This window comes from Bactrocera oleae, chromosome 3 (genome assembly GCF_042242935.1).
Source record: "Bactrocera oleae isolate idBacOlea1 chromosome 3, idBacOlea1, whole genome shotgun sequence".
Classification (NCBI taxonomy): domain Eukaryota; kingdom Metazoa; phylum Arthropoda; class Insecta; order Diptera; family Tephritidae; genus Bactrocera; species Bactrocera oleae.
In genome coordinates this window covers 74777672-74793202 of record NC_091537.1, presented here as the reverse complement: position 1 = coordinate 74793202, position 15531 = coordinate 74777672, and the positions used below count along the sequence as shown (strand labels likewise).

General features: G+C 34.0%; 1 protein-coding gene across 1 annotated transcript; it reads left to right on the top strand.

Moving 5' to 3' along the window:
* Positions 1 to 970: 970 nt before the first annotated feature.
* On the top strand, positions 971 to 15428 carry DIP-iota (Dpr-interacting protein iota). The gene is made up of 6 exons (XM_036376585.2): positions 971 to 1151; positions 13450 to 13547; positions 14247 to 14745; positions 14832 to 15113; positions 15184 to 15255; positions 15311 to 15428. Exons 1-6 carry the CDS (start codon positions 1073 to 1075, stop codon positions 15391 to 15393), a joined length of 1113 nt encoding a protein of 370 aa, XP_036232478.2. The 5' UTR covers positions 971 to 1072; the 3' UTR covers positions 15394 to 15428.
* The last annotated feature ends 103 nt before the right edge of the window (positions 15429 to 15531 follow it).

The following is a 15531-nucleotide window of genomic DNA, read 5'->3' as shown; positions in this document are numbered from 1 at the left end:
AAAACTGAAAACCAACATGAAAAGATCATTTTATGATGATATTCCAGCCATTCAAGCAGCCGCAATTAAGGTGCTAAAGAACATTCCTATTAATGACTTAAAAAAATCTATGCACGTGCATCGCTCCAAACTTTTAAAGTTAAAATGTGTATATTAAATAATAAAATCGAAAACTGTGCAAAAAATGCAAAATATACTTTTTCGCCTATCGGTTATGTATCTATAATACTCCAGTCTTAAAACTCGTATTTGGCGCTAGAAGCATTTGTGTCGTATTTATTTAAAATATTAATATAATAATTTTACATACATGTATAACGAAATCAAAATTATAATTAAATTAGGTTTAACAATTTTATTTAATATTACTCACAAACTACATTTATTAAATTTTTTAACGCAATGCGTGTGTTGCTTAATTAACAACACTTCATTGCATTCAAATGTCTCTAAATACTAATAAGTGCATTTTTACAACCACTATAGTAACAAATCAACAGTTAGAGAGCACGTGCCTTAGAATTATGAATGAAATTCCTCGCACACGACGTCCACAAAACCGGCAATTTTCTATTTCAACTTTCTTGCAATGTTTTCACACAAACATTCAATTTTGCCGATATGCAGACACATGTGTTTTTATATATATATTGTATTTGTACGTATGTATAAGTGCTAGTGTATTCTGTCTAAGGGACATGCGCGTTTTATTCACTCATTTACCGCAAACAACGTGTTGGTGTCCAATTTAGCGTCCTTGCCAATGAACACACACACACACACGCACACAAAATCACAAAGCAGTTGTTGTTGGTATGTAATTGTGTTGTTACATTTGAATTTTGATTTCTAACACTTTGTGGCAGCGCAATCATAAAAAAATAAGTCAAGACGGTAGTCGCAAGGCACTTGATGTTCGCAGAAAACCGCAGTCTTCAAAGGACTTCTTACATTGGCGGTCACACTTTTTAAACGCGCGCGAAAACTCTTAATTTCAACAAAGCGGAGTTTATAGAGACTTGTTTAACACTTTCAGTGCGTTGAATAGATTTTTTCATGCTTTGTAAAAACAATGAAGTTGTGGCTTTTGTTGCTTGTAATAAATCAATTCGTCTATTTGTCGCTGTCAACAATATCGGAATTAAATAACTGTAAGTTAATTAGCAAAACTGAAAAATTATAAAAATTTATATATTGAATATTTGTATTAAATGCAGTTGTCGATTATTTTTCTAATTGATGGATTAACAGTAAAAAATAGAGAACTCTCTATAAATAAAATAATTCCTTGTGAAATAATGTAAATTACTAATTACAATGAAAAAAAAAGGTACTTTAAAAAAACAAAAATTTTGATATTTCGAATTCAACAAAAAATGCTAAATAACAATTTTTAATAAAGAAAAATGATGACTCAGACAAGGTTATACTATATTATATCATTGCTAAAATATCTAAATTAAATAAACCTTCGTTTCATTATAACTTTAATGTTTTCTTGTAAATATTTATGGAGGTTTATAAAATTATTATTATTATTATTTTTTTTTTATTTATAAAATCGGGAAGCTTTTTACAACAAAGTTACAAGAAAACGTTTACAGAAAACAATGGCCCAAAGAGGAATTTCCAAAGACAGTGGCCAATTTTATACCGACGTATAAAAGAAAACACTAACAAAGTACCATTTGCTCACATATTTATTTAGTTATAATCACCTGAAGATATCTCGTCAAATATAAAAGTTGATGAAGAATATGAAGTACGCAAAATTTCAGATCGATATCTCAAAAACTGTGGTACTGGTTCGCTGATATACAGAGAGACGTGCGTGGCTTTGGTCTTTCACCCTTCTCATAATTATAGTAATTTATTGATTAATTCATTATGAATTAAAAATGTTATTTTCCAAATATTAAAGCATTAGATACCTTTATACTTTTCAGTTCATATGATGGAGAAAAAATAATGAAATGCTTCTTAATCAAGTCAAACCAACTACTTTAGCAATTATAAAGCTTCTCAAGCACACCACAAGAGAAGGAAAGCAAAAGTTCAGACAAACATTTAGTAAACGTGCCGTTATAAGTTTTTTTCTTTTTGACTGAATTATACAAATTTTTTCTGAGTAAGGAACTCCTTACGAGATTTTATTTAACAAGTTCCTCTCTTCAGATTCATTTTAAAATATTGGATGATTACAACAATTGCTTTTTTAAGACTATAATCTTCCATCGGCAAGTGTTTTTTTATTTTGAACAGTTTGCTTTATACTGGTAATATTCTTAAAATTGAAAGTTTTACAAAAATTGTCTTGAAATTTTGTTTGACGATAAAATAAGTAATCATATCAATTATGTTATTCCCATTAAAAGTTCTCTCTTTGGAATTAACTTTTAATTTTATCCACTTTCACTTTGTCCAGTTTCACTTGAGCGCATAAGTTTCAATGAGCCAAAGGAACGAATCTTAGAATCGAATACTTATTTTGCGAGCATAACTCGAGAATTTAATTCATGAAATATTCTTGAATTTGCATTATTTAGCTATTTGTATATACTCTTGCAACATGTTGCTAGAGAGTTTGTTCAACTGACGGTTGTTCATCTGAAACTATATAAAAATGATCAGGATGACGAGACTAGTTGAAATCCGGGTGACTGTCTGTCGGTCCGCCCATCTGTCCTTCCAAGCGATAACTTGAGTAAAAATTGAGATATCTTGGTGAAACGCATGCTCCTTGATACTCAAGGAGAGTTGTTATTGCAGATGCCCTTAAACGAAAACGTATAAAAAGTGACATAACTAAGCTCCACAATAATATACAACGCTGTTATTTAGTAGACGTCATTAGGGAAAGGCATTCATGGTTAAAAAAATTTAAAAGAGTGGGCGTGACCCGCCTTTTATGAGTTTAGTGTACATATCACCTAAATTATCCAAGCTATAATGACCAAATTCACTCAATGCAAATCTTTTTAGCATCCCTATACATCCTGTAAAAATGCTTGAATTCAGATCATTTCCCCGCCCACTTCTCATATAACGGTTTTGTTAAAAACTACTAAAAGTACGATAAACATCATAAGAAAACCAGAGATGTATAATTTTACACTCTGCCTTATAGCAACCGATGTCAAGTTAGGACGATTGGCATGGTCCCGCCCACATAGGGCAAAAACGGATATTTTCTATTTAACACAATTTTAAATTTCATCTGATTTTTTCACTTTCCAGTACACAAATCAAGCACTAATGATTGAATCGGAATGAAACTTTGCTGATGACCAAAAATTGTCAAATTCGGTCTACAAATATCAAAGCCCCCACATACCGAATATGAGGACCCCAGTGCGTATGGTTGATTTTTTGCCGAAAATATCAGTCATTCTGTGACATTTGGTTTTGAAATTCGGGAAATAAGTATCTTGATAATAATATACCCTTGTGTCAAAAATGGGTTGCATCTGCTCATCTTAGCTCCCATATACCTAATATAAAGATTATCGAACTTCCGGCTGACTTTATACCGCATATATCACCAAACATGTTTGTTATCTTAATAAAATTGAAAGGGGTTTTTAAGAACGGTGCAACTTATGGTTTAAAATTGATAAAATTGGGTGAAAACTTGCCCTAGACCTCATATAACTTATATCAAGATTTTCAAATATCGAGTTGACTTTACTCCTTACCATCACCATGTGAGGTACCTTAATGAAACTCAGAGATCATATTTTTCTCCTAATAATATGTAGTAGTGCCCAAAGTAGATAAAATCCCCATATACATAATAGAAGATTTTTAAACTTCCGGTTGGCTTTATACCATATGTATGATACTGAGCAAAATTAACTGAACGTAAATATTGAATATACTATAATTTAATGCCGAAACTATTTGAAATTGGACCAAAATCGCGCCAACTCCCATATATTACATGTGTATAATGATTTTCGTTATTCTAACAAATCTTATGCCGAATATGTCGGAGATACATATATATTATTATGGAGTTGCTTGAATTCCGATTCTCTCGTTGACGTTTTGTACCTGAAGGTATTTCCCTGTCTTTGGTCCTGGTAAGTTGCAAGAGTATGAAATATTCGGTTACACCCGAGCTTAGTACTTCCTTACTTGCCTTCAATTCTCAAATCCCAATACAAAATAAGCAATCGATTTAATATAATTTTGGTATATTTGAATATTTTCATTATTTTAAATTTTTAATTAAAAAGACAACGAAACATTGTAAGTGTATTGTTTAAGTAGGTATTCTTTTAGATAATGTTACCCAAAACTTTTTGTGAAATCAATACAAAATTCATTTTATAGTACTATCTATTCCATTCACTTACATATATTGTGTTATTTTTGTAATTTATATATATTAAAAAACTCCATTTCTTATCAAGTATTCATAAATGTAAAATTAATATACCCGAAAATTGCAATAAAGTACCGTTACAATAAACCACAAATTAATAAAAAGATATATCGCCGACAAGCGGAAGTGTTGCCGCAGTGTTCGAAGCAGCACATGCTAAACCATTTTTTTGCAATGCTTCTTTATACTTTTTAACATTTAGTGTATTACTTGTTTTTTTGCATCTTCACAAACAAGCCGAAAATGCAATTACCCACCTTCGCACGATAATTTTCAGACACCACTCCATGTATTTACTACATACATGCAAGCCACATTGCTACGTAGTTGAGAGGTGTAAAATAGTTACTTCACATAGCCATCAGGGTGATCCATTTTTTTTTATGCTTGCGAAAATCAAGAAGAAATAATTCAAAACGTTTTCATTATTGATTCATAATTAATTTTGCTAATTAGATTTAATTATACATAAATAATGAATTATTTGCATGTGGCCCGGGAGTTATCTCCAAAATTTTTTGCAAAAAATGTATAACCGAATTTCAAACAAAAAGCATATTCTACGGTAAAATTTTAGTAGAAGGAGTACGAACAACCAGAAGGCACCTAACTAGCTACTTTACATAAAAAAAATTTATTGTACGGTGAAATTTGTGTATCGAAGGGAGTATCATGGACATATGATTTGTTGTGTTGATTTGAAATAAAGGTACTCTAGATCTAAAAAAATATCTAATACATGATATCGAGTATTATTTATACTCATGAGTTTCTTACCAGTACTTTATAAGCTATTCTGAACAAATTTTGATTAACAAGTCTCGATTGAGGAAATTCAAAAATCGAATTCATATTTCTGTGAAAAAGTTGGATGACCCTAATATACCTACATATCTATGTATGTGGGACCACTTAGCGGCATAAAAATGGCAATTTTCGTCACTGCAACGTAAATCAATGCGTTATTACGGGGCAAAGTAGCGTAAGTATTCATACTCGCCTCATACGATTGACGGACTGAATAGCTGAAGACCGATTGGCCAGTTAAGTGGCTGACTAAGCTAGCGCGGCGTTTAGATGGGCTTGCCGGCTCAGACATGTAACTACCGTCGCTACTCGGCTACAGCTAACAACAACAACAGCCTTACCACTGAGGCCGCAGACTATGCGGCCAGACAGCAACAGCCTTGCAACAGGGTGAAAATTTGTAACTTTCTTATTTTCTTTGATTTTTTTCACATTTCCATACGGGAAGCAGACAATTGAGACTTCCTTTTTTCGCACCACAAATACTTCGACAGCACAATGAATATGTATTAATGATGCCATGTAGCAACAGTCGGGATGATAGCGGGTGCTTAAATTCTTAGTGAAACTGAATACGGAATAAAAGGCAGTGTGTTGCCGGGAAATCATATTTAAATAGCAATTTACTTATTTACATTTTTTTTTTGATATCTTTTTATAATAAACATTTTATTTAGGATTTTGTTATTTTTGAATCATAAAGTTTATTGATAAAGTGAGAGTCTGTCACTCTTGAAATTTGTTTAAACAAGTGTTAAACTTAATAAGTAATAATAAAATAAATTGTAAATAAACTCAAATATGCAATACTACAATAAAATCGCTTTATATCAACCTGGCGCCACTTTTACTCCTCCTTACTGACGCCAAAACTACTATGCGGTTAAATTGGTAGTCCGCGGTGTCCCGCTGTGTTTACTGCATAACCCCTTCTTAAAACCATTATTTTCCGCAGTTCCTTCCAAATGCACAAATTTTATTCTCCGAAATATTCCTGGATAGAGCATAGGCAAGAATGTGAAATGCACAAAATGTTTCTCACTGCTGCAGGAAATCTACAAAATATGCTAAGAAATCCACCAAACTCATATTTGTATGTATGTATGTATGTATGTATAATTTGACATAAGTTTAATAGTTATACAAGCATATGTAGTAACTCGCGGTTTCATTTTCATTATGCTAGGTCGAAGGCATGAAAGCAATGAAAAGGCGCGCACCATGACGTATGGTTACTCATACATTTTGCAATCATGTTCCATACTTGCTCGCTTGCAATATAATTTGATTGTTGCATGGCAGACCATTATGGTGCTAACTATACTATGCATGCTTACATAATTTTTGTACAGATCGGTATCGTACGTTTAATATACGTTTAAGTTTTTGAGCAATTTCAATGTTTGCGTTGTTTATTTGTAAAAATCGTCCAGGAGCACCTTTGCATAATTATTACTTAGAACCATGTTGAAAATTTCATGAACACAAAGAAATCATTAAAGACCGAAATTCGTAACAGCGGCTGAGTGCCTTACATTGGACATTATTTGACATAATGGCTGAATTCGCAAACGTCAATTGCTATGCAAACGAACAAAGTATAATGTTCTGTAATGCATCCGAAATAGAGGTTATGTCATAACATCATGTTTTGAAGCGCATTAAGCAGATAATTGCTATGCAGTGACAGAGAAAATCGCACATCACAAACAAAGTTGACGACTTTGGACATTTACATATGCAACGATGGCGTAGTCAGTTTGATAAGCTTTCTTATTAAATTATACTAAATAAATTATATACATATATATTATATATTTGAATGGTGTTTTTGCTTCTATTTTCGATGAAACTAAAAAAAATATTTATAATTAAATTATTTCCATTTGGTTTTAATTATCCTTTTTTATCCTTATACGCTCGCAAAAGAAACTGCTTTATACAAAAATATACTTTGCAGTAACAATGTTCTGTAACGTTAAATTATATTCATGTAGTACATTGTCGATGTCAGCTAATGTGTAAGGGCTTAACCACATCGTATTTAATAAATGCCGCGACATTTCGTTATTTTTCGTATTTTATTTTAAGGCTGTAGGCAAAAATTAAAATATGTGTCACTCAACTTCACAAATTTCTGATTTCCAACTATAATATCTTACTAAGAAAAAAAGAAAAAAAAACTCTTCCCTAACTATTGAACAAAGGCACCAATGTACGCGTACGGGGCAAACTATAATCTCAAAATCTCTATCTATTCTTTTATAAAATTCGGTTGAGTTACATCACGCTTTTTCATAATTGAGAAGTCATAAAAAGTTTTCCGGGAAAATCTCCTATAAAACTGGTGGTAATCGAGAAAACTGCGATTAATTTATTTTTCTACTTTAGTGTAAACATTCAAAAATTAATAATAATTCAATAATTTCATAATAATATCAGCTTCGAAAATTAATGTACTGTCACTCTCATTCTTATTAACTCTCTCTTAATACTGGTCATAATATATTGTTCGAGACAGCTTTGGGAGGTCGAGCGAATGATTTTCACGCATGATCAAATTTTATTTTCCAACGATTCGACGTTTACATCGTCTTTTAGAATTTAGGAAATTGGAACCGAACTCTGTACTATAGATATCTACGGCATAAAACCGAACAGAACGCTGAAGATTTGATTAAATTAATGCATTGCGATCTTTTATCTTTAGTCATCTCTTTTTACATCACTTCATCTAAACCAGTCACAATAAGAAAGCGCTTGGACTGATGAACGTGCGCCCTTAACAGATCAACCGTTCTGACGACTTGGCTCTTTCGTGCAATTACTTTTCAAAATCGACAGTATTCTATTGACCGAGTTCCCATCCAGTACATGTGGCACCTAAATCTGCTATGACCAGATGATGATTTTAAGTTGAACCTTTTCAGGTTGTATCCTCCGCGAAAGAGTTTCGCTTGGCGAAGTCCAGATATAATATTTACTCCGGAACTCTACTTTGATGATATATGGACTCACTGCCATTCGGTCAGCCGCTTCATTTTGCTCAATAGCTATGTGTCCGTGGTTTCATGCCAGCAGTACACGATTATTCATGGGTAACCTGTTAAGTTTTTCTATGCACTTCATTACTATTGCGGGTTTAATGGCATGCAATGCAATTTCCTGAAATGCTATTTGACTATAACTATAAAATTTAAATCTGTTCTCTGTTCTCAACATCTCTACACCTGCTTAGGCCGTGCCTCTGCTTTTAATCGCATTATTCATTATCCCAGCACCAATTCCTTCTGCTGTTTTCGAGTCGTCGGTATACAATTGCATGGTGCTTCCTTTTAGGTACTCGTTTGGAGCGAAGTCTTTCCAGTCTCTTTCATTGCCAAAGGAAATGCCGAGTTTCCAATTCATCTTCTGCATGCCAACAGTAGCCCCTTCCTGATGACCTATGGTTTAGTAGCGGTTATTAGGCTGTTCTTCCCATGTTCTGATGACGTCATACCTAAATTACTGCATTTTGCCGTAATTTTTACAATTAAATGAAATGGAGAGAGCTCAGAATCACTTCTATTTCACTGTTAGGCACGTTCACGATTCCAGCCACACATACATATGTCAATTAGGCCAATTATTTTCTAACAGTTGCTGCAAGGCTCGAAGGAGCGTGGAGACCCTATGTTCTGTAAATGGGAGCTAGAAAGGGTAAGAACTGACTTTGATTATTTTTTGATGATTATTTCTTGAAAATATGAATGATTGCTAAAAAAAAATCAAGCCACATATTTCTATTTTAAGGCCTTCGAATTTTAATTTTCGAAACTCATATTCATTTTGTAGAAAATTTTCGGGATTTTGAAGAATATCAGATTGGTAACTCAACGTCGGGGTTTCACGTTATAAACTTACTATATTGTGCAGAAATATCCAAAAGACGTCAAGCATGGCCGTAAAATGGCACGCCGTATTCTTATCACTAGAACTTCATTTTTAATTCCACGCTGAATAGACACTGCAGTCTGTAAAAATCAGATCAAATTTAGGATGCCCGCAACGGTATCTAAATATTTATTAACTTACATACATACGTATCTTCACACAACATAAGTACCAGGGCAACCAAAAAAACATGTCTCCTTCCACTGATATACTCTGCATGGTGGTTGCTACATTTAAAATATACCACTGCTCTAGCCAGGCCTGTTAAGTGGCTAAGCTGTTAATTTATATAATTGCTTCCTATACTTTCACCAAGACCTTTGCGTGTTGGTATTTTAAAACTGTTAAATATCAAAAAATAATTGTCACTTGTACGCTTTAATAACGACTTAATAATCATTAAAATATGTCTCAAATTTATAGCGGATGCTCCTTTTGAGGTCAGTTAATTTTTGTTGTGGCCATCTGGATAACTTAACATTCTATCCGAATTTATTTGCGAAGATAGCTTATTTTTACTTCTTTAAACTGGGTAAGACTTAATTATGCCTCTGTTGCAAAGTAAGCAGAAATTATCAATTTATTAAAGAATATTTGTGGGAGATATTAGTAAGCTGCAAATGCAAAATATTTCATCTCAAAAGCACATTTGGGTATAGGAAGTAAGAAGTTATTTATATAGCGATTTTCGGTTGTACTTAGTTCGAATATATTGCATATTTGTTCTAGCTAAAATTAAAACAAGAAAATACCATTAATTTTGGTTGCACCGAAACTATAGTACCCTCCACAAATACAAAAGATTCCTTACAAGAACTTGATTTTGATCAGTCAGTTTCTATGGCAGCTATATGCTATAATACTTCGGTTGAACAATTTCTTTGAAGATTGCAACGTTGCTTTGGACATTAACATATGCCAAATTTCGTGAAACTATCTCATCAGACAGACGAACATGGCTAAATCGTCTCAGCTTGTCAGGCTGACATTTATGTATATATACTCGTATATACTTCATAAGGTCACCGACGTTTCCTTCTGACAAACCCGTGTTCAGGTTAGGTAGGAAGGCTTATTAGTGGACAACATTTACGATATCCGCAAATCCACCAATCCAATAGCCACCTTTTCTAATGAAGAATTCGCATTAGCATTCATTAGCGATTCAATATCTTAAGGCTTATACCTTCCGAGACTGAAACTTTTACCAAGATCGGGGAAGAAGAAATTAAAATGTTAACCATAGTTAAACTTCAAGTTGCATTAATAATGAAATTTCAGACAGAAACAATTTAAATAGTGAAATACTTTGTGAAAATATTTACAAAGTAATAACTTTTTCCAGGAAGAAACATCGCTGTCGAGGTTATATTTCCTTATTACTTACCGGTCCAAATAGGCTTAGATCCTCGAAATAGAAATAGATAAAGAACAGCTCTTGCCGGATAAAGTCCGGGAAAATTCCGGTATCGTAGAACCAACTGTTGTGGGAACTACTGTTTAATCACTACATTTTGAAGCTCCCACAACCACCGCAAGGAGTTTTCACTACCCCATAAGCAGATGATTGTACGATAATGACTTCAGGCAATAAAATTGATGGCATATGTTCAAAAGTGAAGAACGTCTATCTCCTAGAACTTTCTTCCTTCTTCACTGCAAGAAGCATAAAACTCCTCCAGCCAAATATACATGGCCACCCTATTTACAAACTGGACGAAGGAGCACGAACTGGATGTCAATATTTCCGTTGATTGTGTTCAAATTCCGACGATAAACAACTATACAATTTAAGGTGTCACATTCAAAAGTCTACACTCTACTTAACCAACAACCACTTTCGGAATTCGAAGGGTACTGAACGACAGTAAACCTATTAACACCTTCATTGACTCCCTCCCAGTAAATGGCGCACTTAGAGTCCAAACATCACCGAAAGCAAAACAAGAGCTCGCGTTGCCACGTGAAACAAGAGTGACCCTAGCGCAACTTGATTATGTGTATTGTAGCACGTTAAACTCCTATTTATCCAGAATAGATCCTGACACGCATGACCCTAATCACCTCTTTGCATGCCCAATGAAACCAACTGCCCTAACTCTCCTCTCCCTATGGTCCGAACCCGTCGAAACAGCTCATTTCTCGAACCGTTAAGTGATTTTGATGACAGTTAACTTATTGCTTTCACTCAAGCAGGGTCTGGATAATCGTTACAACAATAACCGGTTATATTTCTTATTTCTAAACGTTTGTTCTTCAGTTAAAACTGGTCTAAGTTCAATGCGACTTATTACTGGAACAAAGAATAGTAACCCGAAGATTAAGATTCCTTTATCTATTTCTCGATTCGATTAAAATCAATAAAAAATTTTCTATTACGCTACAGTTACACGATCAAGGACTGGCTTTCCAGTTGATCACAGAAACTGCTTGTCAAAATGGATTTAAATTGCCAGCCGTGACGTAAGCTGCAAGAAATTTGACAATCAATAATAGTTTCAAGATGCCGTCGTCATGGAAACGACTTCATAATTCTTGAAAATTATAAAAATAATAATAATATAATGGATTGATATGCTGATATTTTGTTGTCAATCCAATAATCGAAATATTGATATACCCGACAATTGCGTCGCATTTGTAAAACTGTGTGATCAGCTGTTTTAACATGATCGTGAACTTGCCCCACGACTTGAATGGAAAAATTAATATCAAGATGACGTTCAAGTTCGAAAAGTGAGAGTGTGGTAGTCGTGTGAGTGTATTGCAACTTGAAAGCAATATCTTGATTGTGTAACGTCCGGTTTAAGGTATTAAAAGTTCACAAGATGCAAAAAAATATTATTCGCCTAGAAAAATTTGACCAATAGATCATTCGAGTATAAATAATACATAAGAATTTTACTTTATGAATTCAACTTAAAGTAATGTAAAAAATTGAATATTTGCTTTAATTTAAGAACGCCCAATTCTTAATACAAAATTTAATTGGAGTTTAAAAATATGTAAGTACAATATTGTACAATGCTTCGTTAAACCGGTAAACCCGACATATGTTCATGCAAACTACCTAACTACCCCCAACTTCGTAATAAATGCTGCTATTTCAGTGTTAATGACGCGTCTGGCTGTAAACTTCCCGTTACCTTTGCATGTATGCAACATTTTGTCTGGACACGTGTGTGTTAAAATGTGTTGGCAACGAACTCCCCAAGGTATATCCTAAATTGCGCTTAACCTCTTAGGGCATATCTTTGCATATGCTTATAGCAATGTTATTGGCAAATGGGCGAAAAAAAAATCTGGTAGTTTCAACATTTGTTAAGTGTTTACGCTTATTATCACGGCATTTTTCGCTTATATAACATAATAAAATTTTGCGGTTTGTTATGCTTTGTTGTATCACAAATATGCACATGACAGTCTGTATTCCCAGTAGAGAAAAATATTGGTTTGATATCCGAAATACCGAATATATGAACCCCAGTGAGTATGGTTGAAGTATCATCGAAGATATCGCTCAATCTGTGAGATATGTTATTGAAATTCAAGGAGAATCTTTCCCGGTAACAATGAGTGTCCCAAAAAACTATTCATAGCCTCCCTATAGATGATATAAGAATTTAGAAACTCCGGTTGGTTTTATACGGTGTGAAATCGGTCCACGAATTACCCTAGCTCCGATATACTAAATATAATAATTATTCTAGCAGACTTTAATATGTCGCAGACCGCATATGTCGGTCAGTGTGATAGTTAACATCGTAAAATTACTTAGAAACATGTTCTTGAGTACACTTGAGTAATGTCAAACGTTTATGCGATCAGTCCAAATATTCCTCTAGAACTACTACATATAGGCGTATAAAGTGATTTACATTCATTTTGACATTCCATCTAAACCGTTATGTTGTTCAAAATATGAGGGATTTTAAAGAAAATAATTTGACAAGTTTTATTAAAAATAATGTGGTTCAATGCTGAATAAAAATGAAATTGATCTAGAATTTAGTATAAACTTTATAGCTCTAATATAATGATTTTCGATTCTCTGATTGGCTTTTTCCTCAAAATATAAAATATACGTCTGAACTTTACCGTTTTTTTCTTGTTTAAAATAAAGTTTAGTCTACACCTTAAAGTGTTTCCCCGGCTTTGATCTTTGAGAATTGTCAGTTGTGAAGTTCGCTTACACCAGTACTTAGCCCTAGCAAGCATTTCTACAATACACTCTCCACCTGTTATTTCTAATCACTGACATCATCTCATCAGTACCTCTTGCCTTTTTTACAATATTAATAATATTATACAATTTTTTACAGCCGATCCCAAATTTAGTGGACCTATTAATAATGTAACGACGCCGGTTGGACGTGATGCGACTCTCACTTGCATCGTTCACGACTTGATGTCCTTTAAGGTTGGTAAATTAAAAACGTGTACTCATTTTAATTTCACTAACCGAAATCATCTAAGTAGTGTACCAGATATATTTGTTATATTATTATTGATATAACGTTCACACAGCCTGATATCGTGGAGTTGTGTGAGATATAGTAGGAAAACTCTTGTTGTGAAACCTTGGGTCTAGTAACAAAAGAGAGTGTTTTACAAATGTCATTAGTATTCACCATCTATGGAGTTGCTTAAACTTGCCGCTATATATGAAATTGGTTACTCACAACACGGATCCGACACTCTCACCCTCTTTTGATGAATATATCAAACTATTTTGGTAACTTCGAAAAGAATTGATTTGGCTCAATAAGCAGCCGAGCGTGGTACAATGCCTTTAATGTTGCCAAACCGAATCTCACAGATAACGCTTATTATATGTTAGTTTATAATAATAATATCGACCTCGTTTGTCAAAACCACCCTGCCATTCTATAGATTTGGCAAAAAAGTACGACAAATGAAACTTATGGAGAATATTGCAAAAGAACAATGAGCTATACCAGCTTCACGGCGTAACCGTATCCGCTTTCATTACTTAGAACAAATCCTTCATAGTTATAATTTTAAAAGAGAAAGTATGAGTCCCCAACCGTTAATGGTTTATTTTGTCAAAAACATAAGTGAAACATAGAAACCGACTAAAACGCTCTTTCATTTACAGCTTGCTTGGTTGCGAGTCGACACACAAACTATACTCAGCATACAAAACCATGTCATCACAAAGAACCATCGCATAGGTATTAGCCACACGGAGCATCGTATCTGGCAGCTGCGTATACGGGATGTTCGCGAATCAGATCGAGGCTGGTATATGTGTCAGATAAATACCGATCCGATGAAAAGCCAAGTCGGTTATCTGGATGTTGTCGTTCCACCCGACATAATTGACTATCAAACCAGCCACGACATGATTGTGCAGGAGGGACAAAACGTGACTCTAATATGCACCGCAACAGGCTTACCAACACCGACAGTTACTTGGCGGCGTGAACGCGATGTTCCGTTATTACAGAATGCCGATGGAACTGATATTTATAGCATAGAAGGGGCGAATTTAACGCTGTGGCAGGTGACAAGAGAAAGCATGGGCGCATATATGTGTATAGCTTCGAATGGTATACCACCGACAGTAAGCAAGCGAGTGCTAATTGCTGTTAGTTGTAAGTCTCAACATACATATATATACATATGTATATACCAAATATGTAGATACTGATAAAATTAATAAAATGGTTCCACTGTTCAGTTGCACCTACCGTTTGGACGCGTTATGACACCATATATGCGGGCTTCGGTCAAAAGGTTACACTAGAGTGCATTTCGGAAGCTCACCCCACGACTGTTAATTTATGGTTGAAAGGCAAAGAATTTGTTCAGAGCGGCACCTATGAGTCCGTTACTTTGGATAATATTTTCAGAATTGTCATGCGTTTGACTATACGACCCGTTGTTTCCAAAGACTTTGGAGATTATCACTGTGTGGCCAAAAATTCGATGGGTGAATCGGAACGCATCATATCAGTTAGACGTAAGTAGTTGAAAAATATATAAATAGAATTAATAAAATGTTATATTTAAACAAAATTGTTACTTAACAGACAAATCTAAGAAAAGCGTCCATCATACACACCAACTGGATGGAAAAGACAATCACTTAATTTTAATTGAAGGTGCATGAAGTACAAACGGTTTTTTCTTAAAATACTTAACTGTAATTACTTTCAGAATACACCTCTCTTGCAACAGCAGTGTTCTTGCATGTCAACAAAGTTTTAATATTTTTAACAATGACTTTTTGGAAGCTGTAATAGATTTGTATAGAATAAAGTTGAGGAAATTGAAATCATTGTTTGTTCGTCGTGTTCTGAGGTTACTTTCCTTGCGTCATATAGTACATATGTATGTACATACATGTTGACTTCGATTTCCAAAATGTTGGGGAGTGC